Below are 26,194 nucleotides of genomic sequence, written 5' to 3'. Positions count from 1 at the left end.
ACAAACATACACACAAAATTCTAGCTTTCGCAACCAATGGTTGCCTCGTCAGGAAAGAGGGAAGGAGAAGGAAAGACAAAAGGATATGGGTTTTAAGGGAGAGGGTAAGGAGTCATTCCAATCCCGGGAGCGGAAAGACTTACCTTAGGGGGAAAAAAGGACAGGTATACACTCGCACACACACACATATCCATCCACACATACACAGACACAAGCAGACATTTGTAAAGGCAAAGAGTTTGGGCATTTTTTGGGCAGAGATGTCAGTCGGGGCGGATGTACAGAGGCAAAGATGAAGTTGAAAGACAGGTGAGGTATGGGCGGCGGCAAATTGAAATTAGAAATTAGCGGAGATTGAGGCCTGGCGGATAGCGAGAAGAAAGGATATGCTGAAGGGCAAGTTCCCATCTCCGGAGTTCTGACAGGTTGGTGTGTATAGTACAAAACGTCGTACTGTCTATTGATCTGATTAAAATCGGGCATAGGTTACGCTAGAAATAGTAATTTCAAGCCACAAACAAAATGTCAATTTTAATAAAGAGAAAACACTGATAAATTTTGGCTTTTATATTGACTTTAACTTTTGCTGGTCAAATCAATTCAAAACACTTCAAAATTCAAATGAATAAAAAAAAAAGGGGGGGGGGGGACCCTGAAACTGTTATGATCACTATATAAAAAAAATTAATTACTGACACCATTATGCGCTCAAGATTTCCAATATATGAGTTACTACTCTCTTTATCTTATTTCCTACTCATTTAAATACCTTTATATCTGTCTCGAAATAATTAAACTTCATTACTAAATCAATATTAAAGTTATCCTCCAACTTTATCAGACCTTCGTTATTCATTTACTGGTTCATTAACAAAACAGTTCTTTAAACACCATTCTAACATAGTTAGGTCTGCAAGTAATTATTATTAACACACAATTTAATTTTTTCATTTCGGGACACTCGGATTGCACAACATTTGGAAAGGACCCTATCTAGGTTAGTTGTGAGGATAATTAAATGATAGGAAAGTTCTGGTAAAATTTAAGTTGTTATTGAACAGTATGGAACAAAAGTAACACTGGTCCATACGAATACAGTACTAAAAGTTTCAACCTGTTCATATCGATGCGGCGGTTGGCAGGCGGCGAGATGGCGAGGCACAAAGCACACATACAACCACAGCTATGGCTCTTGACGTATCGGCACTTTATTTCTTCATAGCATCGCAATACTTTTCCCTTTAGTGCCTATGGAATTTTGCCATGCTGTATGGGCGTTGGAACAGCATACCCGAGGCTGAATGAAACTACATCTTCCAGGAGAGCCTCCTCGCTCCAGAACGTGTTGCTCAGACCAATGCCAAACTCCAACTACTACTGCTGAGCCCGTTGTGCCATGCAGCGCCCACGTGCATTTTCCCGCGCTCGCCTGCCATCCACCTTTTACTGCTCCCTTACAGACAGGGTATTCACCCGAGGTTTTGCATTCTACATATTCTAACACATTGCCTACATGTGGACCAGACGCACAGTTACAATTTTAAACATCTTACAATAGTTTCAACATTTGTTACATCTCAATTCTATTACAATATTGCTTGACATTTGACATAAACATTAATATTCACATTGAAAATTGTTTACTGTTTCCTTAACATATTGGCATGAAACAAAAAAGAATTGAAATCAGAACATCAATTACTCAAGTTTAACGAAAAATCAGATGGAAAAAAAAAATTATTTATATGTACAATAGTACAACGTCGTTGTTGTTACAAGGCATCAAGGGATCACAAATTTAGCATTGGAGGGCAGCGTGGAGGGTAAAAATCGTAGAGGGAGACCAAGAGATGAATACATTAAGCAGATTCAGAAGGATGTAGGTTGCAGTAAGTACTGGGAGGTGAAGAAGCTTGCACAGGACAGAGTAGCATGGAGAGCTGTATCAAACCAGTCTCAGGACTGAAGACCACAACAACAACAGATGAACATTCCAGTTAACTTCCTGCAAGCTATGCTTCTAATACCTACAGAAAATTATTTTTATTTATTTCTTCCCAATTGTTCCCATGTTCTTTTTTTTAGTTTCTACATAAGGAACTATATATCTCTCTTATCAGTGCCTGTTTTTAACAGATTACAATGATTTTCTTGGAATTATTTTGTCAGTTGTTTTCATTATTTGCAGCAATAATTTAATATTCAGTAAGGAAATTGCATGCTACCACTTCATGAAGAAATTGTATGCCATTTTCATTTTACTCTTGATTTTTAATTGCTCCTTGTGAGACACGATTCAGTTATTGCTGAACAAATAAATTTTTTGAGTTGTTTTGTAGAGAGACTCCAGTTTTTGCAAATTTTAAACAACTGACCCCTTATCAGTTGAATTATTTATTGATGACACAACAGCCAAATAAAGCTTGGGAGAAAAACATAGTACCAGTTGGTAGCAGTCATATACACACACAAAAGAAGATAACAGATGAACAGGCTATATAATCTAGAGACCCTTCGTCAGGCAAAATGACAGCTTTACGTAAAACAAATTGTCTAAAGATTAGGTGATAAAGTCTTGGGTTTCAAGTCGGTAGCCACACAAACAGGACATGGTCAATTAATACTCCTCTTGCAACAAAATGCTATCAAAATTCACAGTTTGAGTATTTATAGCTGGCTGTTGACATGTTCAGTGGAAAGAAGTATTGTGAGTAGACATGTGGATAAAAAAGTGGACATAGTCATAAAAAATGAATCCACATGTGGGAATCAGTAATATGTTGCCAGACTGTTGTTGGAATATAAGTTCTCAGAATTATGACAGTAAACCTCTCAATCATACATAAAGCGTGACTGATGCTATCCTCCATCAGGGTACTGGGTTGGCCTCAGGTGTCTATGGACTAGCCTGGACCTGTACTTATCCTCTTTACTGGTACTGTGAGCTGCCAAATTCCTTATGGAAACAGTTCAGTGTGGTGTGTCAGTTGTATCAGTATTCATTTGTTCCAGAATCATTGGCATTACATATCATTGCTCACTTTACAATGAACTCAGTTTTCATAAATCACTCACAAGCAAAGACAAAATTTTTCAGCCAATCAAAGCTCAGTTTAATGATTTTTGGTGTAGGTCAAATTTCTACCTTAACCTACAGCTGCAACTAATTATAATACTGTATTCAAGAAATAATGTGATTGTATCCTCTGTGTAGGTTTAAAAATAAAAAAAACAGCGATAGACCATAAGCGTCGGCAAAGACATTAATTATGAATATGCGGTAAGGCACAGACAAATCATTCATTTTTCTTTGTACATGATTTTGTTTTTTCTCTCTCATATGTAGAAGGATGATTAAGATGTAGTGCTTAAAGTATGAAGTATTAAGAGTGTTATGTATTCTATGGATGTGTGAATAAGAGAAGACTTAACAACAGTATTAAGTATTTTTATTCATGTGAACTGTGGCCCAGTTAGGAGGATTTCCTCCATTTTTGGTCATGCACTAGTGTTCTTGAAGTCAGTCGCCTGCATCTACAATTGTAATGTAAGAGAGGAAGTCCGAATAGCCTAAATTCGTACAAGCAGAACATGTGAGTGGGGTTTGTTAACTATTGATGTAGTAAGAAATTTCTATGACATTGTTATTAGTCATAAAACTAATTGTTTGTATTTTCTGTTTGCATGAACTACAATGGGGAGCATGTAAAGCAAAAAGGCAAAAAGTAAGGAGAAAATTTTTGAAAGGAATAAGAATTAGACACAGGTTATGTAAAATTTTTCATAGTAAGCTTTTTTTTTTTTTTTTTTTTTTTTTTTCCGGCGCAGCATGGTTACTCTTGGTAGCGCCTCTTTTGATGTAGACAGAAACCTTTTCCCCATTATTCCCTTCCTTGAATTTTGTGGTGGAAAATTTACAGGAGTTTCTCAGTGCGATATGCGTTGTCAGTAAAACATAAATAATTGTGACACACTATTTTGCTCATCATAATAGATGTAAAACAGGCTTTGATATCGCGTAAATTATAATTATCAAGTGTAATAATTAGCATATGAAATTTTAACACTTTGTGTGAAATTTTTATTTTTGCATACTCATACAACATGGCAGAAAAATATATGTCCATTGATGATAGCAATAGTGAAAATGCAATTGGCCAAGGTGGCGTAGAATTGCGCAATTGAACAATGAAAGTTCAGGCACCATGCATGCCTACTGCAGAAGGTTTAAGTAGGTCAGAGATGAGTGTCGCAGGAGTGACAAATTATAGCGACGCTCCACAGCAGAATAACGTTCACAACACAATGTTTACAATTGATGAGACAATGTCACAAATCTCCCAGAGTGATATACTGCTCATGAATGAAACATTGGAGAGAAATACAAATATCAGGCTTGACAACATGTTACAAACACCACTTGTTCACAACTCAAACATTAACTTGGAAGGTACAGCTGACAGCAAACACAGTAATACAAATGAAGCACTTCTATGACAGTTATTATCTAACATAAGCATGAAATTTGATAACATGAACACGAATCTCAGTAATATGAAACACAATATGAACACCAATTTCAGTGATGTGAAACAAGATATGAGTACCAAATTGATAATTTGACACACAATCTGAATACTGTCACACAAGATCTAAATACAATGAAACAAGAACAAAAATGAGTAGTCAAGTATTTGAAAGACACGGTCTTACAGAAATTCAATGACTGAGCCAAAAATTTTCGCACTGAAATCAAAGAAAAATTGAATGATATGAAAAAACAAGTAAAGCATCAAGTGCTTTCTGAAGTTAACAGTAATATTATGGAGTTAAAACAGCTGGTAGATTCTTTTAATGACCATCATGATCTAGTAGAGCAACAGATAAAGAAAATCACAGATGCAAACACTTTTATTGAAGCCACACAAAACCAGTTGTGTTAGACAGTAAAAACGGTAAACACTGTCGTTAACAAACAAAATAAAAACTATGAAGGTGTACCTCTGTCTGTAGAAGAGCTTACTTTAAGGGTAGCAAGTTGACTCCATGTGCTAAGAAGGAGAGAAAGAAAATCAATGAAAATCTGAGGGATATCATTTGTCAAGCTGAAGTAGGTACATTAGATAAGAGTAATACCATGCAGAGAAGTTAGTAACAGATTGTAAGCTATACAGAGATGTAATAGAAAAGGCTAGTCAGAAAAAAGAAAATGAAATACTGAACAAGGTAAACATTAATGTACAAGCCATGGAATGTAGGCTCCGCAATCTTTTAGAAGAAAATATTACGGGATCTCGAAACATGCACGTAAATAATACGCAGGTTACAGAGAACAAACCACAACCTGTTTGTATTTATCCACAAACTGTCAAAAGTCCCACAGCAGGTACCAGTGACAGTTGTGGAGCACAAAATATTAACATACCCACAACTCCAATACCTGAGCAATTACCAACCGGAATTACAGGTACCTCCAATAACAACATAATACAACTGAAAATTCCACTATTTTTGCAGACAAAGGTTTGCTGAGAACTTGACAGTTTCCCATATTCACTACCGAAGGTAAAAGAATGAATCCAGTAGTAGTTATCAGTGCTTTTCATCATGCATTTCCACGCAACTGGATGGAAGCGCACAAAATTGGATTTGTCATGGGATATATGCAAGGTGACATTCTTTTATGGGCAACTGAAGTGGCCGAACGTTGCAGGACTTATATCCAATTGGAATGAGCTTCCCTCAACAAACACTGGTCTGAGGCTGTGCAAGAAAGACTCAGATGTGAGGTTTTCAACCCCGTGCCATTCAATGGCGAATACGGTAACGTACGTGGATACTTTGAAAAATACCTGAACAAGACATGCTACTGGACGAACCCAATGTCACAGGTAGACATGTTAACAATTTTAAAAAGTCGTTTACCATTGCACATTAGAGAAAAATTAGTCACAACGCCAGAGCACGACACTGAATGCTTTCTGTCAGTGCTCGATTCTATCGACTTAATCTATGAGAAAAGACCTGTACCCAAGAGTACAACAGAAAATCAGGCACGACAACAACATAATTATGTAAATCATTCAGTAAAGTGTGATCTAAACACACAGCAAGGATGGCACACACAACGTTTGGACTGAACATTAGCGCAGGAGTGTTTATATCTGCATTGGACAAGGTTTTGGGACCAGAATTGCTTAGCAAAGTCAATGTTTATGTTGACAACGTGCTAACAGCCACACCCACTTGGTGAGAACATATCAGTCTAATTGAACATGTGCTTCAATAATTTGCAGATTACGGAGTAACAGCCGATTTAAAAAAGTCTAGCTTTGGTAGGGAGCAAGTCAGATTTTTAGGACATGTATCAGAACAAGGTGTCTTACCTGATCTGAAAAAACTTCATGCCATACGCAACTGTCCAGCTCCAAGGAACAAAAAAGAACTAAAAGCTTTTTTAGAACTAGCATCCTTTTTTTCGAAAATTTGTACAGTAACAACTGATGAATAATGATGCATTACTCAACTTGTTACAAAAAAAAAAAAAAAAAAGGGCCTTGGTTATGGAATGATAAGTGTCAGGAGGACTTAAATAACATTAAGCAGGCATTAGTCAATGCAAACATCCTTAGCCACCCTGGCATGTCCAACGATTTTTGTGTATGCACAGGTGCTTCATCTCAGGGGCTGGGGCCATGATTGTTCCAGATGCGAGAAGAAGAAGATAAAGAAGAACCCAAGGTTATCAGTTTTGCTAGTCCACTTTATCAGAAACAGAAAGATCTTACTCTGTGTCAGAATTGGAAAGTTTAGCTGTAATATGGGCATTTAAAAAGTTTGAATATTTTTTGTGGGGTAAGAATCAATCACTTTCATTTCTTTTAACATGTAAACTATTGCATTGTAGATTAGCTAGGTGGTGTCTATATTTACAAGAATTCAATTTCGAGATCATTTATATTAAAGGAACTCAGAATGTTATTGCAGATGCCTTGTCTGGGTTACCACAAGGTTTAGAGGAATTTAGTGAATTAGCAGAGCAAGATGCAGAAATCAAAATGTTATTAATGCAAGATACAGCACAACAGTCTGATTCCCATACATTTTGTAAGCAAATGAAAATTATGCAACAGCAAGATCACTGATGGAGTAAAATCATGCAAAACCTCAAGCAAGATGAAGGTGGAAGGATAAGTAAGTGGTATCAGGAGTACAAGGGCGTTTTGTTTCATAGAAAACATGAAAAATCTGGTCAGTGGTGTGTGTGTGTGTGTGTGTGTGTGTGTGTGTGTGTGTGTGTGTGTGTGTGTGTGTGGAGTTGGCAAATGTACTGAAAAAGTTGCAACACTTTCTTATTTTCCAAATTTGAGAAGGCAAGTCCTACAGGTATTAAGGTGTGCAATATGTCAGAAATCAAACCAGTCCAATTTGTCAAAATATACTGAGCTACACCCAATACTCTCAAAAAACCCTCTAGATATAGTATCCCTGGACATAGCTGGTCAGTATTCAAGAAGTAGAGGAGGAGTAAGATACATAGTAGCACTACACAATACTTTCTCAAAACGTATCAAAATGTATGCCATTAAAAATGCAACAGTCACAAATATCAGAAAAAGAACTGAGGGAGACCATTTGAGAAGAGTAGGTAAACCAAAGTTACTACTAACTGATAATGCTTCATATTTCGTTTGGGCAAAAGTGTAAACAATTTATGACCTCACAGGGCATGAAACATGTATTAGTAAGTTTTTTTTTTTTTTCCACCACCCAGAAGGTAGCCCAGTAGAACAAGTCTTTAAAGAATTTAACCGGTTTATTAGGGCACATGCCCCTCACAAACACACCTGATGGGAAGAATATGTAACTACTTTCATGCAAGTTGTCAATATCCACACTCTTAATCAGATTTCACACGTAACAAATTGACGTTCCAGACAAAACAAATGAATGAGTGGGAGTTGCCCGTGCCAAAGGTACCCACTACAGGAATAACAGTAAAAGACAAAATGAAACAAACCATGGTTGCACTAGAAAACAGGGCCGAGTATTGAAGGAAAATTTATAATAAGAAACGGAAATGTGTTTCACAGTTTCTTGAAGGTCAGCGAGTCCTTTTACGGACACACCCTAAATCGACAAAATTTGGTGAACTAAATAGTAAGTGGCAATTACTCTATTCAGGACCACATATAATTTCCAAAATACCATACCCTGGGATGTACAGATTAGCCTATGACAAAATAGGGAGAGACAAGAATCTCCACTCTCACAAAGATATAAACGCTTTTATAGAATGATGAAGCTAGGTAGCATTTTCTCTTTCTATCACAAGATAATTGTACATAACTCTAAATGTAATTTTTTTCTTCTGGAGTATATTTTGAGATAAAGTAATGTGTATGGGCATAAGTAATTCAGCTTCAAGGGGCTAACAGAAGTGGTAAAGGCTGCCAGTCTTGGTTACAAGATGAAAGCAGAGCTCACCATTTGCAGCATAATTGAGAAGACAGATTGCGGACCTCTGGTACAAAGCCAAGTGGAGGGTCTGAATCAGAGGCTCAGACAGTTTTGCAACCATGTAGGCTGCAAATTCCTCGACTTGTGCCAAAGGGTGGTTGGGTTTCGGGGTTCCGCTGAATAGATCAGGTCGCAAAATTGAAGTAGATATTTCCTGTGAGTTAGTGTGGGCAGAGGTCATTGTTGGCAACTGGAATAAAATAATAATTGGATCCTTTTACCAACCTCCCAATTCAGGTGATACAGTTGCTGAAAGGTTCAAATAAAATGCTGAAAGGTTCAAATGAAATGCTGAAAGGTTCAAATGAAATGCTGAAAGGTTCAAAGAAAACTTGTTTGATTTCAAATACATCCCCAACTCATACGATTATAGTTGGTGTGGTGACTTTAATATACCTTCAATATGTTGGTGAAAATGCATGTTTAATTCCGAAGGTACGCATAAACATCATCCGAAATTGTGCTAAACGCATTCTCTGAAAATTATTTCCAGCAGTTACTTCCTGATCCCATGCGAATAGCAAACGGTTGTGAAATCACACTTGATCTCTTAGCGGAAAATAATCCTGAGTTAATAATGAGCATCAAAATGGATACAGGGCTTAGTGAACACAGGATTGTCATAACGAGATTGAATATTGTAACTCCCAAATCCTCCAAATATAAACGAAAAATATACCTATTCAAAAAAGCTGACAGAAATTCACTTGGCGCCTTCTTGAGAGACAATCTCCATTCCTTCCAAATTAATAATTTAAGCATAGACCAGATGTGACTTGAATTCCAAGAAATAGTATCGGGAGCAATTGAGAGATTTATACCAAATAAATTAACAAACAATGGAGCTGATCCTCCTTGGTACACAAAACAGGTCAGAACACTGTTGCAGAAACAACGAAACAAACGTGCCAAATTTAAACAGACACAAAATCCCGAAGATTGGCAATCTTTTACAGAAGCTTGAAATTTAGCGTGCAGACTCCAATGCGAGATGCTTATAATAGTTTCTACAACGAAACTTTGTCTCGAAACCTGGCTGAAAATCCAAAGAGATTTTCAGGTCGTATGTGAAGTATGTTAGCGGCAAGAAACAATCAATTCCTTCTCTGTGTAGAATAGCAATGGAGATACTATCAAAGACATTGCTGCTAAAGCAGAGTTACTAAACACAGCCTTCCGAAATGCCTTCACAAAAGTAGACAAAGTAAATATTCCACAATTTGAATCAAGAACAGCTCCCAACATTAGTAACATAGAAGAAAATGTCCTCAGAGTAGTGAAGCTACTTAAATCTCTTAATCAAAGCAAGTCTTCTGGTCCAGACTGTATACCAGTTGGATTCCTTTCAGAGTATGGTGATTCATTAGCTCCATACTTAACAATCATATACACCATTCGCTCGGTGAAAGATCCATGCCCACTGGAAAGTTGTACAGGTCACACCAATATGCAAGAAAGATAGTAGGAGTAATCCACTAAACTACAGGCCCATGTCATTAACGTCGATATGCAGCAGGATTTTGGAACATATATTGTGTTCGAACATTATGAATTGCCTTGAAGAAAACAGTCTATTGACACACAGTCAACATGGATTTAGCAAACATCGTTCTTGTGAAACACAACTAGCTCTTTACTCGCATGAAGTGTCGAGTGCTATTGATGAGGGATTTCAGATTGATTTCGTATTTGTGGATTTCCCCATACAAGCAGCTTGTAGTGCAATTGCATGCTTATGAAATACCGTCTCAGTTATGTTAGTGGATTCGTGATTCCCATTCCCTGTCAGAGGGGTCACAGTTTGTAATAATGGACGGAAAGTCATTGAGTGAAAGAGGAGTGATTTCTGGCATTCCCCAAGGTAGTGTTAAAGGCCCTTTGGTGTTCCAAATATATATAAACTATTTGGGTGTTTGCAGATGACACTGTCATTTATCGACTAATAAAGTCATCAGAAGATCAAAACAAATTGCAAAACGATTTAGAAAAGATATCTGAATGGTCCGAAAATTGGCAGTTGACCTTAAATAATGAAAAGCATGAGGTCATCCACATGAGTGCTGAAAGGAATCCATTAAACTTCGGTTACACTATAAATCAGTCAAATCTAAAGGCCATAAATTGAACGAAATACCTAGGAGTTACAATTATGAACAACTTAAATTGGAAGGAACACACAGAAAATGTTGGGAAGACTAACCAAAGACTGCATGTTATTGGCAGGACACCCAGAAAATGTAACAGATCTACTAAGGAGACTGCCTACTCTACACTTGTCCGTCCTCTTTTAGAATACTGCTATGTGGTGTGGGATCCTTACCAGATAGGACTAATGGAGTACATAGAAAGAGTTCAAAGAAGGACAGTACTTTTTGTACTATTGCGAAACATTGGAAAGAGTGTCACTGAAATGATACAGGATTTGGGCTGCACACGATTAAAACAAAGGTGTTGCGACGGTATCTTCTCACGAAATTCCACTCACCAATTTTTTCCTCTGAATGTGAAAATACTTTGTTGACACCAATCTACATAGGGAGAAACGATCACCACAATTAAATAAAGGAAATCAGAACTCATATGGAAACAGAGGGGCAGATGTGGACTCTGACCACAAGCTATTGGTTATGAACTGTAGATTAAAACTGAAGAAACAGCAAAAAGGTGGGAATTTAAGGAGATGGGACCTGGATAAACTAACTAAACCAGAGGTTGTACAGAGTTTCAGGGAGAGCATAAGGGAACAAATGGCAGGAATGGGGGAAAGAAATACAGTAGAAGAATAATGGGTAGCTTTGAGGGATGAAGTAGTGAAGGCAGCAGAGGATCAAGTAGGTAAAAAGACGAGGGCTAGTAGAAGTCCTTGGGTAACAGAAGAAATATTGAATTTAAATGATGAAAGGAGAAAATATAAAAATGCAGTAAATGAAGCAGGCAAGAAGGAATACAAACGCCTCAAAAATGAGATCAACAGGAAGTGCAAAATAGCTAAGCAGGGATGGCTAGAGGATAAATGTAGGGATTTAGATGCTTATCTCACTAGGGGGTAAGATAGATACTGCCTACAGGAAAATTAAGGAGACCTTTGGAGAAAAGAGAACCACTTGTATGAATACCAAGAGCTCAGATGGAAACCCAGTTCTAAGCAAAGAAGGGAAAGCAGAAAGGTGGAAGGAGTATATAGAGGATCTACAGGGTTATTACAAATGATTGAAGCGATTTCACAGCTCTACAATAACTTTATTATTTGAGATATTTTCACAATGCTTTGCACACACATACAAAAACTCAAAAAGTTTTTTTAGGCATTCACAAATGTTCGATATGTGCCCCTTTAGTGATTCGGCAGACATCAAGCCGATAATCAAGTTCCTCCCACACTCGGCGCAGCATGTCCCCATCAATGAGTTCGAAAGCATCGTTGATGCGAGCTCACAGTTCTGGCACGTTTCTTGGTAGAGGTGGTTTAAACACTGAATCTTTCACATAACCCCACAGAAAGAAATCGCATGGGGTTAAGTCGGGAGAGCGTGGAGGCCATGACATGAATTGCTGATCATGATCTCCACCACGACCGATCCATCGGTTTTCCAATCTCCTGTTTAAGAAATGCCGAACATCATGATGGAAGTGCGGTGGAGCACCATCCTGTTGAAAGATGAAGTTGGAGCTGTCGGTCTTCAGTTGTGGCATGAGCCAATTTTCCAGCATGTCCAGATACACATGTCCTGTAACGTTTTTTTCGCAGAAGAAAAAGGGGCCGTAAACTTTAAACCGTGGGATTGCACAAAACACGTTAACTTTTGGTGAATTGCGAATTTGCTGCACAAATGCGTGAGGATTCTCTACCGCCCAGATTCGCACATTGTGTCTGTTCACTTCACCATTAAGAAAAAATGTTGCTTCATCACTGAAAACAAGTTTCGCACTGAATGCATCCTCTTCCATCAGCTGTTGCAACCGCGCCGAAAATGCAAAGCATTTGACTTTGTCATCAGCTGTCAGGGCTTGTAGCAATTGTAAACGGTAAGGCTTCTGCTTTAGCCTTTTCCGTAAGATTTTCCAAACCGTCGGCTGTGGCACGTTTAGCTCCCTGCTTGCTTTATTCGTCGACTTCCGCGGGCTACGTGTGAAACTTGCCTGCACGCGTTCAACCATTTCTTCGCTCACTGCAGGCCGACCCGTTGATTTCCCCTTACAGAGGCATCCAGAAGCTTTAAACTGTGCATACCATCGCCGAATGGAGTTAGCAGTTGGTGGATCTTTGTTGAACTTCGTCCTGAAGTGTTGTTGCACTGTTATGACTGACTGATGTGAGTGCATTTCAAGCACGACATACGCTTTCTCGGCTCCTGTCGCCATTTTGTCTCACTGCGCTCTCGATCGCTCCTGCGGCAGAAACCTGAAGTGCGGCTTCAGCCGAACAAAACTTCATGAGTTTTTCTACGTATCTGTAGTGTGTCGTGACCATATGTCAATGAATGGAGCTACAGTGAATTTATGAAATCGCTTCAATCATTTGTAATAGCCCTGTATACAAGGGCAATGTACTTGAGGACAATATTATGGAAATGGAAGAGGATGTAGATGAAGATGAAATGGGGAATATGATACTGTGTGAAGAGTTTGACAGAGCACTGAGAGACCTGAGTCGAAACAAGGCCCCGGGAGTAGACAACATTCCATTAGAACTACTGACAGCCTTGGGAGAGCCAGTCCTGACAAAACTCCACCATCTGGTGAGCAAGATGAGACAGGCGAAATACCCTCAGACTTCAAGAAGAATATAATAATCCCAATCCCAAAGAAAGCAGGTGTTGACAGATGTGAAAATTACCAAACTATCAGTTTAATAAGTCACGGTTGCAAAATACTAACGCGAATGGAAAAACTCGTAGAAGCCGACCTTGGGGAAGATCAGTTTGGATTCCGTAGCAATACTTGAACACGTGAGGCAATACTGACCCTACGGCTTATCTTAGAAGCTAGATTAAGGAAAGGCAAACCTACGTTTCTAGCATTCGTAGACTTAGAGAAAGCTTTTGACAATGTTGACTGGAATACTCTCTTTCAGATTCTGAAGGTGGCAGGGGTAAAATACAGGGAGCGAAAGGCTATTTACAATTTGTATAGAAACCAACTTGCAGTTATAAGAGTTGAGGGGCATGAAAGGGAAGCAGTGTTTGGGAAGGGAGTGAGGCAGGGTTGCAGCCTCTCCCCGATGTTAATCAATCTGTATATTGAGCAAGCTGTGAAGGAAACAAAAGAAAAATTTGGTGTAGGTATTAAACTCCATGGAGAAGAAATAAAAACTTTGAGGTTCGCCGATGACATTGTAATTCTGTCAGAGACAGCAAAGGATTTGGAAGAGCAGTTGAACGGAATGGATGGTGTCTTGAATGGAGGATATAAGATGAACATCAACAAAAGCAAAACGAGGATAATGGAATGTAGTCGAACTAAGTCGGGTGATGTTGAGGGTATTAGATTAGGAAATGAGACGCTTAAAGTAGTAAATGAATTTTGCTGTTTGGGGAGCAAAATAACTGATGATGGTCGAAGTAGAGAGGATATAAAATGTAGACTGGCAATGAGAAAGAAAGCGTTTCTGAAGAAGAGAAATTTGTTAACATTGAGTATAGATTTAAGTGTTAGGAAGTCGTTTCTGAAAGTATTTGTATGGAGTGAAGCCATGTATGGAAATGAAACATGGACGATATATAATTTGGACAAGAAGAGAATAGAAGCTTTCGAAATGTGGTGCTACAGAAGAATGCTGAAGATTAGATGGGTAGATCACATAACTAATGAGGAGGTATTGAATAGTATTGGGGAGAAGAGAAGTTTGTGGTACAACTTGACTAGAAGAAGGGATCGGTTGGTAGGACATGTTCTGAGGCATCAAGGGATCACCAATTTAGTATTGGAGGGCAGCGTGGAGGGTAAAAATCGTAGAGGGAGACCAAGAGATGGATACACTAAGCAGATTCAGAAGGATGTAGGTTGCAGTAAGTTCTGGGAGATGAAGAAGCTTACACAGGATAGAGTAGCATGGAGAGCTGCATCAAACCAGTCTCAGGTCTGAAGAACACAACAACAATAACAACAATGGAAAGATATAAATGTTTGTTCTATCTGTGTGCTATACGAGATTGGAATAATAGAGAATTGTGAAGGTGGTTCGATGAACCCTTTGCCAGGCACTTAAATGTGGTTTGAAAGAATATCCATGTAGATCTAGATGTAGATGTAATTCTTTTGCTTTGTGCATGTAGGCATAAAATCAACAGCAATGAGAAGTAATACGCCGCTTCAGGCAAAGCAAAAAGTATAAGCAAAATTAGATGACAGCTCAGCAGTCCACACTCAACAATACGTGCTGACGCCAGTAGTAGGAGAGGAGGCATTGTCCTGTGTGCATGCACGACAGACTGGCAGAAGGCACAGCCAAACAGGAATGCGATATGTGCATGTACCTAACTTAAATACTAAGAATTGCATCTATTGTCTAAGAACTAAGAAACCTATTGATATATGTACACAGAGATTTAATTAAGTACTAAGTTATATACAACATATTTACAAGCAAAAGGAAGCGTTATGAAAAAACATATGTGACGTGTAAGCTAAGAAGAAACGATAAAATACCATAAGAAATGTAAAATATTTTTCTTTGCAGGGTAAATGAATCATAATGGGTAACAGAATAAATGAATGTCTATGAATTTAAACAAAGTATGGAAATACCTGTGGACGGATGTAATTATCAAATGTATCAGTGGCCACTGAGCTAAGTAGTGCAATTATTTTTAAGTTGTTTTTTTTTTTTTTTTTATTTCTATGACCAGTGCATTGTCATGGTGCAGAAGGAGAGAATTACATCAAGAGTAGTAGGTATCAAATAAAGAAACGGGCCGCATCTCAAGTGAACAATTTAGTCGCTATAAGGTTATTTATACAAATGTCATAAGGCAAATGAAAAATGCAAATATGCATTGTTGCAGTATATGGAGTATGGAGTATTATATGGAGTATGGAGTATTATGAGTGTTATGTATTATATGTGTGTATGAATAAGCGAAGACTTAACAACAGTATTAAGTATTTTTATTGAAGTGAAGTGTAGCCCAGTAAGGAGGATTTTCTTCATTTTTTGACATGCACTGGTGTTCTTGAAGTCAGCTGCCAGCATCTACAATTGAAATGTAAGAGAGGAAGTCCGAATAGCCTAAATTCATACAAGCAGACCATTTCTAATAATGCAATTGCATTATCCTTTAAATTCTTTTCCATTTCTACGTATGTGTATATATAAAACACCTCTTGACTTCTACATCAAAGGTTTACTGCCCTTCAGGTCATGCTGACCATGCTAATAAATACTGAGTTACAATCTAAGTTGACAGCTTGTGTTTTCTGAATTGCATTCATATGAATAACACTATTTGAGGTTGTCAGCTTCATCCACCATTGAAGTGATTGGTCCATTAAAATTAATAGAAAAAATTAATGGTAATAAGCAAATAAAAAATTAGGATGTCTGTCATTAAAATTCAAAGAAGCAAAATAGAAATGGATGATAAGTTTTGTCAGTTGATAAGGACCAGCAGGACAGAAAGAAGAACAAGACTTTCGTAATAAAGGGAAGAAGTTGGACACAATAGATTTTTACAAGGAATGGTCACAAAGTTTTATCATCACCTAAAGTAATATCAATAACAATAATAATAATAATATTGACAATAATAAAGTTACGACTATGAAAGTTAGTGATGGTGTTACTCCTTCTATAAATATTTGTCTCTCAATGCAACCCATGTTTCCCAGTGATGGATGATCTACATCTACATCTACATCTACATTTATACTCCGCAAGCCACCCAACGGTGTGTGGCGGAGGGCACTTTACGTGCCACTGTCATTACCTCCCTTTCCTGTTCCAGTCGCGTATCGTTCGCGGGAAGAACGACTGTCTGAAAGCCTCCGTGCGCGCTCTAATCTCTCTAATTTTACATTCGTGATCTCTTCGGGAGGTATAAGTAGGGGGAAGCAATATATTCGATACCTCATCCAGAAACGCACCCTCTCGAAACCTGGCGAGCATGCTACACCATGATGCAGAGCGCCTCTCTTGCAGAGTCTGCCACTTGAGTTTATTAAACATCTCCGTAACGCTATCACGGTTACCAAATAACCCTGTGACGAAACGCGCCACTCTTCTTTGGATCTTCTCTATCTCCTCCGTCAAACCGATCTGGCACGGATCCCACACTGATGAGCAATACTCAAGTATAGGTCGAACGAGTGTTTTGTACGCCACCTCCTTTGTTGATGGACTACATTTTCTAAGCACTCTCCCAATGAATCTCAACCTGGTACCCGCCTTACCAACAATTAATTTTATATGATCATTCCACTTCAAATCGTTCTGCACTCATACTCCCAGATATTTTACAGAAGTAACTGCTACCACTGCACTCATACTCCCAGATATTTTACAGAAGTAACTGCTACCAGTGTTTGTTCCGCTATCATATAATCATACAATAAAGGATCCTTCTTTCTATGTATTCGCAATACATTACATTTGTCTATGTTAAGGGACAGTTGCCACTCCCTGCACCAAGTGCCTATCCGCTGCAGATCTTCCTGCATTTCGCTACAACTTTCTAATGCTGCAACTTCTCTGTGTACTACAGCATCATCCGCGAAAAGCCGCATGGAACTTCCGACACTATCTACTAGGTCATTTATATATATTGTGAAAAGCAATGGTCCCATAACACTCCCCTGTGGCACGCCAGAGGTTACTTTAACGTCTGTAGACGTCTCTCCATTGATAACAACATGCTGTGTTCTGTTTGCTAAAAACTCTTCAATCCAGCCACACAGCTGGTCTGATATTCCGTAGGCTCTTACTTTGTTTATCAGGCGACAGTGCAGAACTGTATCGAACGCCTTCCGGAAGTCAAGAAAAATAGCATCTACCTGGGAGCCTGTATCTAATATTTTTTGGGTCTCATGAACAAATAAAGCGAGTTGGGTCTCACACGATCGCTGTTTCCGGAATCCATGTTGATTCCTACAGAGTAGATTCTGGGTTTCCAAAAAGACATGATACTCGAGCAAAAAACATGTTCTAAAATTCTACAACAGATCGACGTCAGAGATATAGGTCTATAGTTTTGCGCATCTGCTCGACAACCCTTCTTGAATACTGGGACTACCTGTGCTCTTTTCCAATCATTTGGAACCCTCCGTTCCTCTAGAGACTTGCGGTACACAGCTGTTAGAAGGGGGGGCAAGTTCTTTCGCGTACTCTGTGTAGAATCGAATTGGTATCCCATCAGGTCCAGTGTACTTTCCTCTATTGAGTGATTCCAGTTGATTTTCTATTCCTTGGACACTTATTTCGATGTCAGCCATTTTTTCGTTTGTGCGAGGATTTAGAGAAGGAACTGCAGTGCGGTCTTCCTCTGTGAAACAGCTTTGGAAAAAGGTGTTTAGTATTTCAGCTTTACGCGCGTCATCCTCTGTTTCAATGCCATCATCATCCCGGAGTGTCTGGATATGCTGTTTCGAGCCACTTATTGATTTAACGTAAGACCAGAACTTCCTAGGATTTTCTGTCAAGTCGGTACATAGAATTTTACTTTCGAATTCACTGAACGCTTCACGCATAGCCCTCCTTACGCTAACTTTGACATCGTTTAGCTTCTGTTTGTCTGAGAGGTTTGGGCTGCGTTTAAACTTGGAGTGAAGCTCTCTTTGCTTTCGCAGTAGTTTCCTAACTTTGTTGTTGTACCACGGTGGGTTTTTCCCGTCCCTCACAGTTTTACTCGGCACGTACCTGTCTAAAACGCATTTTATGATTGCCTTGAACTTTTTCCATAAACACTCAACATTGTCAGTGTCGGAACAGAAATTTTCGTTTTGATCTGTTAGGTAGTCTGAAATCTGCCTTCTATTACTCTTGCTAAACAGATAAACCTTCCTCCCTTTTTTTTATATTCCTATTAACTTCCATATTCAGGGATGCTGCAACGGCCTTATGATCACTGATTCCCTGTTCTGCACTTAAAGAGTCGAAAAGTTCGGGTCTGTTTGTCATCAGTAGGTCCAAGATGTTATCTCCACGAGTCGGTTCTCTGTTTAATTGCTCGAGGTAATTTTCGGATAGTGCACTCAGTATAATGTCACTCGATGCTCTGTCCCTACCACTCGTCCTAAACATCTGAGTGTCCCAGTCTATATCTGGTAAATTGAAATCTCCACCTAAGACTATAACATGCTGAGAAAATTTATGTGAAATGTATTCCAAATTTTCTCTCAGTTGCTCTGTCACTAATGCTGCTGAGTCGGGAGGTCGGTAAAAGGAGCCAATTATTAACCTAGCTCGGTTGTTGAGTGTAACCTCCACCCATAATAATTCACAGGAACTATCCACTTCTACTTCACTACAGGATAAACTACTACTAACAGCGACGAACACTCCACCACCGGTTGTATGCAATCTATCCTTTATAAACACCGTCTGGACCTTTGTAAAAATTTCGGCAGAATTTATCTCTGGCTTAAGCCAGCTTTCTGTACCTATAACGATTTCAGCTTCGGTGCTTTCTATCAGCGCTTGAAGTTCTGGTACTTTACCAACGCAGCTTCGACAGTTGACAATTACAATACCGATTGCTTCTTGGTCCCCGCATGTCCTGACTTTGCCCTGCACCCGTTGAGGCTGTTGCCCTTTCTGTACTTGCCCAAGGCCATCTAACCTAAAAAACCGCCCAGCCCACGACACACAACCCCTGCTACCCGTGTAGCTGCTTGTTGCGTGTAGTGGACTCCTGACCTATCCAGCGGAACCCGAAACCCCACCACCCTATGGCGGAAGTCGAGGAATCTGCAGCCCACATGGTCGCAGAACCGTCTCAGCCTCTGTTTCAGACCCTCCACTCGGCTCTGTACCAAACGTCCGCAGTCAGTCCTGTCGACGATGCTGCAGATGGTGAGCTCTGCTTTCATCCCGCTAGCGAGACTGGCAGTCTTCACCAAATCAGATAGCCGCCGGAAGCCAGAGATGATTTCCTCCGATCCATAGCGACACACATCATTGGTGCCAACGTGAGCGACCACCTGCAGGTGGGTGCACCCTGTACCCTTCATGGCATCTGGAAGGACCCTTTCCACATCTGGAATGACTCCCCCCGGTATGCACACGGAGTGCTCAATGGTTTTCTTTCCCTCTCTTGCTGCCATTTCCCTAAGGGGCCCCATTACGCGCCTGACGTTGGAGCTCCCAACTACCAGTAAGCCCACCCTCTGCGACCGCCCAGATCTTGCAGACTGAGGGGCAACCTCTGGAACAGGACAAGCAGCCATGTCCGGCCGAAGATCAGTATCAGCCTGAGACAGAGCCTGAAACCGGTTCGTCAGACAAACTGGAGAGGCCTTCCGTTCAGCCCTCCGGAATGTCTTTCGCCCCCTGCCACACCTTGAGACGACCTCCCACTCTACCACAGGTGAGGGATCAGCCTCAATGCGGGCAGTATCCCGGGCAACCACAGTCGTAGTCCGATCGGGGGATGCGTGGGACGAGCTGGCCGTTCCCGACAAACCCCAATCCGGACCCCCACAGTGATGCCCATTGGCAACAGCCTCAAGCTGTGTGACCGAAGCCAACACTGCCTGAAGCTGGGAGCGAAGGGATGCCAACTCAGCCTGCATCCGAACACAGCAGTTGCAGTCCCTATCCATGCTAAAAACTGTTTTGCAAAGAACGTCTGAACTAATCTACAGAGAGCGCAAACAAATCGACAAAATTTAAACGGTTATGATTTGACAGAGACTGTGATTGTAGGAGTCTGCATTTTAACTGTTTGGAAATGTTTGTGAGGTAACGGGCGAATGGTGATGAATGGGAAGATTCAGTGGTTCAAAAAGAAGTTAAAGAGGAGAGGAATTTTGTGAAAGCAAATTGTGTGGAGAGTTCTGAAGAGGTAAGAGCAAATAGTAGCAATTGCAGTAGAAAGTATTTTTGAGTTTGTGAAAAGCGTTGATGTTAGTGAAGGCGGCGTAGCTTTGGTCTCTTCAGCTGCAAGTGAGGGTGATTGTATTTCGGCGGAAAGAGTCAGTGTTACTAAGGGAGGCTTAGCATTGGTCTCGCCAGCAGTTGAAGTAAAAAATGTATCAGCGGAGGTAGAGGATTTCTGTTTAAAGAAACAGAGTAATAGTAATTTATGTAATGTTGTAAAAGCTACTGGCATTGATACTTCGGAGGAAGGAATTTACGTGTTTCTAGTCACAAATCAAGGTGAAATGAGACTTACTGACGAATGTGTGTATCTAAAACGTTTGTCAGTGTGTGAATGTGAAAATGTATGTAAAGTAGGATTGGGGGTTAATCTGGATAAAAAGTGTGTAGAAATGGCAGTGTGTACTGATTTTTGTACAGTGGAATGTAGCAAGTCTGGAAGTCCCAAAATTGTACAACAAGGTAGTAGCAATTTGTGTAATGTAGCGGTGGAGGATAAAGTAGTGTACGATTCACGTACAGTTAATTTGTCGAACGGAGGAAAGTAAGGTTTCTTATGTGAATTTTTGTTGTGATTTAAATGGTGTATCAGCAGATAAGGTTGCCGAGATGAATATTTATGATGATGATGGCTTAGGCATCAACGTATTATTTCAGGAAGATAAAGTCTTTGACAGTGAATTGATGTGTAGTTTTGTTGAAGCTACAAGTGTCAATATTTTGGAGAGGAAAAACAGTAAAGTTGTGCATGCTGTGGGTAGTGAATCGGCGAAATGTGTGGAAGAACTAACAGAAAACTTAGAGGGGGCTGAAGTAAATAGTGTGGATGGAGATAGTTTGTGTAATGAAGTTCGTACAAATTGGTATACGAAGGAAGAGTGTGATTCTAGCAAACTGATTGGCGTTCGTATAGTAAAACATTATGGTTGTTGCTGCCACATATGTGGAAACGAGAGAAGTTTAAAATTGCTAAAGGTATATAGAGAAAGGGCAGAAGTGAAAAGCTGTTCTAATCTGTAATTAGTGGTAGTAATTTTGGAGGGATAATTTATATGTTTATTTGGGAATTCATTAGTAATTTGTTAGTTTATTGTGGTATTGTATGTGTGCAAGAGCGACACCCCAAACTAAAGGAGATTGATAACGTAGGGCCTAAAATTAACCACAGTACTTCATTGTTTGTAGTGTTTAAACTGTACCTTAAAAACATTCATTTTTTAAAACTAGTGGATTTTTGAAGATGCCTAAGAATTTTGTTCAAAATAGCTCCGAATTAGTAGATGCTCATGTAGGACGATAACATTTACGGCATCTATTTGACGATGCCCCCAGATAAAAACAGTAAAAATAATCAGGAGTGGCTGGTCATGAAAGGAATGGGCATTGAGAAAGAAAGAATGATTGAAACAAGTCTCCCTCTTGTAAGCAAGGGCATCCATACTCTAGTTTGCCCGCCCCCCCCCCCCCCCGCCCCCCCCCCCCCCCCCCAGTGCAGTGGGAAGGTGGGTGGTATGTAGTGTCCCTCCCTCCCTCCCTCCGTCCCTCCCTCCGTCCCTCCCTCCCTCCCTCCCTCCCTCCCTCCCACCGTCCCTCCCTCCCTCCTGCCCCTGTCTCCCCCCCTTTGTTTACATATTATTATTTAATTCTTTGCTCTGATTATCTGTCTATATTTTTACAAAAAAGAATTGAAACAGACATTATGAAGGGTTAGGTGTAATGAAGCAAGTGAATCTGAGTGAAAATTTGAGAGAACATGATTCTGAACTGACTTTATATCTCAACCATTACCCAGTTCTTCACATTTATCCTAGATATTTTTAGAAAGTATGCAGAGTATCATACCATCGAGATCCCATCATATAATAGCATTCTTGTCATTTACAGTGAAAGATCAATGGACCTCGTGTTGGGACTCGAGTCATCAGCAGCATCTGGTCTTGTTTGGAGTGGAGTGTCTGGCAGGCAGATGGGTAAATTGGAACCTGGGGCTTCAGTATATTTCTCTCTCTGTTTAGTTCCTACAACACCAGGTTTACAGGTAAAAACAAACATTTTTTTTAATAAAATAGCTGGTGTTTTTTAATCTACTTATTGGCAGTATTGTGAACTTGTATGTATAACATTAAAATACTGTTACAGTGAAAGAATTTATGTTTGAACTTGAACATGACTGAAATGTTGCAAATAGGTGTATGAGCTTGGCAGTAGCCCAACTAATGTCAATACGGAATGTGATTACATAAGGCACTGATGAAACACACACAGAAATGTGTGACACTAATATACATGGGGTACATAAAGTTCGGGAACACTTTCCATTATTTATTGCACAAGAACTAAACATTGTACAGATGTAATACATATTGCATTTTGAAGAGAAACTCTGAAAGTTTTTTTTTGACAAACATTCGATATGCGAACCATGAGTGACCCAGAAGATGTCAATACAGTAAGCGAATCCTTCCTATACCTGTCGCAGCGTGGCATCGTTGACTGTTGCAGTCGCTTCCCGTATTCTCTTCCTGAGTTCTGCTACATCACGTGGTAGAGGCAGTACATACACCATATCTTTAATGTGTCCCCATGAAAAAAGTCACACAGAGTGAGATATGGTGATTGGGGAGGCCATTTCATGAGACAGAGCTGTTTCCTTCTGTAGCAAGGCCTATCCATCGATGCATCAGCTCTGTGTTCAGGTACCCACGAACTTCACGATGAAAATGAGGTGGAGCCCCATCCTGCTGAAAGATGAACAGAGAGCCCTCCTGCTGAAAGGTGAATGGAGAGTCCGATTGCATTTGAGGCATCAGCCATTGCTGCAACATGTCCAAGTAGGAATGTACAGTTTTCGATGTGACAAGGGACAAAAAACATTTACCTTTGGGGAATCACACTAAAATTCAATGCATTCGTGTGGATGCTTTGTACCCCAGATTTGGCAATTATGCTTGTTTCACATTCTCATTACTGTGAAAGATGGCTTTGTCAATCAAAAATGCCATCCCCATCCTCATTCAGTTGTTGCAACTGTGAACAAAACTCAAAACGTTTATCTTTGTCATCATCATTGAGCTTCTGCACTAGCTCCAATTTGAATGGTTTCAAGACAGCTTCTGTTGTAGGACTTTCCACACTGTCATTTGAACCATTTCACGTTCAGGGGATGCACGATGCACCAATTTCTTTGGACTCCTTATGAATGTCTCTTATGTGCTCCACATTGACTTCACTCACACTGGGACGTCCACTTCTCTTTGCCGATCACAAACAACTTGTCGTAACAAATTTGTTGTGCCAGTGGTAAATGGCCTTTCTTGCTGGTGGCTGCTCACCGTACTTGGTTCTAAACATTCGTTGAACAGCTGTAGCACACTTGTTTGTTGAACTCCAACACACAGAGAGCTTGCTCTGCACCTGAACTCGCCATGTTTGTAACTAGCTCTATTGGCAAATTACCAAACTACACTGTCTCTGGCGGTATACATGAAAAAAACTTTCTGGGTTTCTCTTCAAAATGACATATGCACAGTGTTTGGTTCTCATGTAATAAATAATTGAAAGTGTTCCCGGACTTGATGTACACCATGTAGACGGTATCTCAGATTTTAATGGAAATAAGTTCTACTATTCTTACAAATCTGCTATCAGTACCCCAAGGACCCATGAGCATGTCAATCATGCTGAATATAGGATTCGGGTTTCAAATTATTTAATGTTTTGTATTTATTCATCCAATAATCATCTTACAATGTTACTGGTTTTGTTATCACAATACATTGAAAATAAATAGCTCAGAATATACATACACGCAGAACATATAATTACGTTTTTATAAGGATATAACAGGTGTTTAGCTATGGCCTTTGTGAAGGAACCATCACATCATTTTCCTGAAATAGGAACCTAAATCAATATGGCTAGACAGAGTAAACTCTGTCCTCCCAAATATGAGATCATTGTCTAAACAACTGCACCGCTTCATCCAGTTAGTCCATATTGTACAATGTTCTTTGAAGTACATACAGTGTGCTCCAGATAGCTTGTAATATAAAACATAGTTCGCTCTTCATTGCTGCTCACTCTAAGACCTTTTGCTGGTGACTCCTGGATCATGAACATGCTTCTGTGCCCTTTGCACTAATTACAGTTCTGTTCAGAAAACATGATTTCAGGCCCATAAACAAGCAACAACTATCCACAGTGAACATCTTCATGTTCTCCCCTTACTCAGCTGAAAAACTGAGTCAGCATCCCCCCATAATGAATGAGATTTTGAACTCAGGAGAATGATAAGACATTACTACCAGGCACTAGAGGTTGTGGCACATTATTTTCTTGTAAAAGCATTACATTGTGATCATGTACGTAATGTTACAGGGTGACATACCCACCACCTTTCATTATTAACCACTACTGTGAGTGCTGTATGACATCACCAATGGATTTGGCATATATTAACATATAACTTACATACCGCCTGAAATGAAAGACTCTTAAGATATCCCCCATTTCTTAGTAAAACCATCCCTAAAGTTCATGACGCGCAGTTGTTCAGAATTGATGGGATCGATAGTTAATTGAAAATTGAGCGTTATTCATCATCATATATGGAATCCACAAATGCTTATTTTCATAAAAATTGGAAAATTTACAGCCATCGCAGATTTCAATGTGAATAAGTTCTACTATTCTTACAAATCTGCTGTCAGTACCCCAAGGACCAATGAGCATGTCAGAGAACCTGTATTCAACTACCAAATGCATTGTACAGTCTCTACATATCGTAATTGGTGGGAGTAATAGGGTTAATGAGATGAGTAAATTGAGAAGCTATAACAAGGTAGGCCAATAAATTTCTCGAACAGCTTGTATTAACAAAGAATTAAACTTTTAATCCATGGTTGCTTTGCAATGGCTCTCTCTCACTCACTCTTTTACATGTCAAATAAGTAGATAGACAGTGCTTCTCTTGTAAACATTTGAAGAAAACATACTTGCAGCACCAAGAACATCTTCCAATTGATGAACATACCATAACTGCTGGAAATCCTCATTGAGTTCAGAACAATAATATGATGAGCACGCAATGAGAATAATATAACTGTCCCTGGGTGCATTCTGTCCTGCACCTCGCTACAAGAAGTGATGAGCAGTCAGCTGTCTGGGGTCCCTCATGATGGATTTGCAGCAATCTTACTCAGAATTGTTTACACACAGTAAGGCTTAAAATTTTAATCTTTTATAATCCAAGTAGTACCTTCTTATTATTCCTTAGTGATTTATTCATTTAATTAACCCTCCTACTCTTACCAATTTCAATATGGAGAAAAAAACAAATGAAAACAAATGAACTGCAGAATGCCTGTGGCAATCAAATATGGTTGTCTTTTCCCCATCTAGCCACTAGTGTCGCTTTGCCAGCAGCACTTTCATTGAACCAGGTTTATGTTATTGGTATGTAAGCAGTAGTCGTATAAGTTTATTTCCACAATTTCAAGGAAAATATGCATTTGTTAACTCTGTATATGATGACAAAAAGTGCTCGGTTTTCCGTTAATTATTGACCCCATCAGTTTTGAGTCAGTGGTACACAAGACCTCTAGGGGTTGTTTTCTCGAAATGGGTAGTACTGATCCAAAGTAT

General features: G+C 39.6%; 1 protein-coding gene across 2 annotated transcripts in view; it reads left to right on the top strand.

The window, feature by feature from the left end:
• LOC124615357 (trafficking protein particle complex subunit 13) overlaps positions 1-26,194 on the top strand; it is a 218,862-nt gene that overhangs the window by 172,130 nt on the left and 20,538 nt on the right. For both annotated transcript variants that reach the window (XM_047143171.1, XM_047143172.1), the window contains one exon: positions 22,436-22,589. In XM_047143171.1, the coding sequence (XP_046999127.1) occupies positions 22,436-22,589 (154 nt within the window). The remainder of the gene's footprint in view (positions 1-22,435; positions 22,590-26,194) is intronic.

This window comes from Schistocerca americana, chromosome 5 (genome assembly GCF_021461395.2).
Source record: "Schistocerca americana isolate TAMUIC-IGC-003095 chromosome 5, iqSchAmer2.1, whole genome shotgun sequence".
Classification (NCBI taxonomy): Eukaryota; Metazoa; Arthropoda; class Insecta; order Orthoptera; family Acrididae; genus Schistocerca; species Schistocerca americana.
Note: the sequence above shows the minus strand (reverse complement) of the source record. Positions and strands in the feature narration are given on the sequence as shown.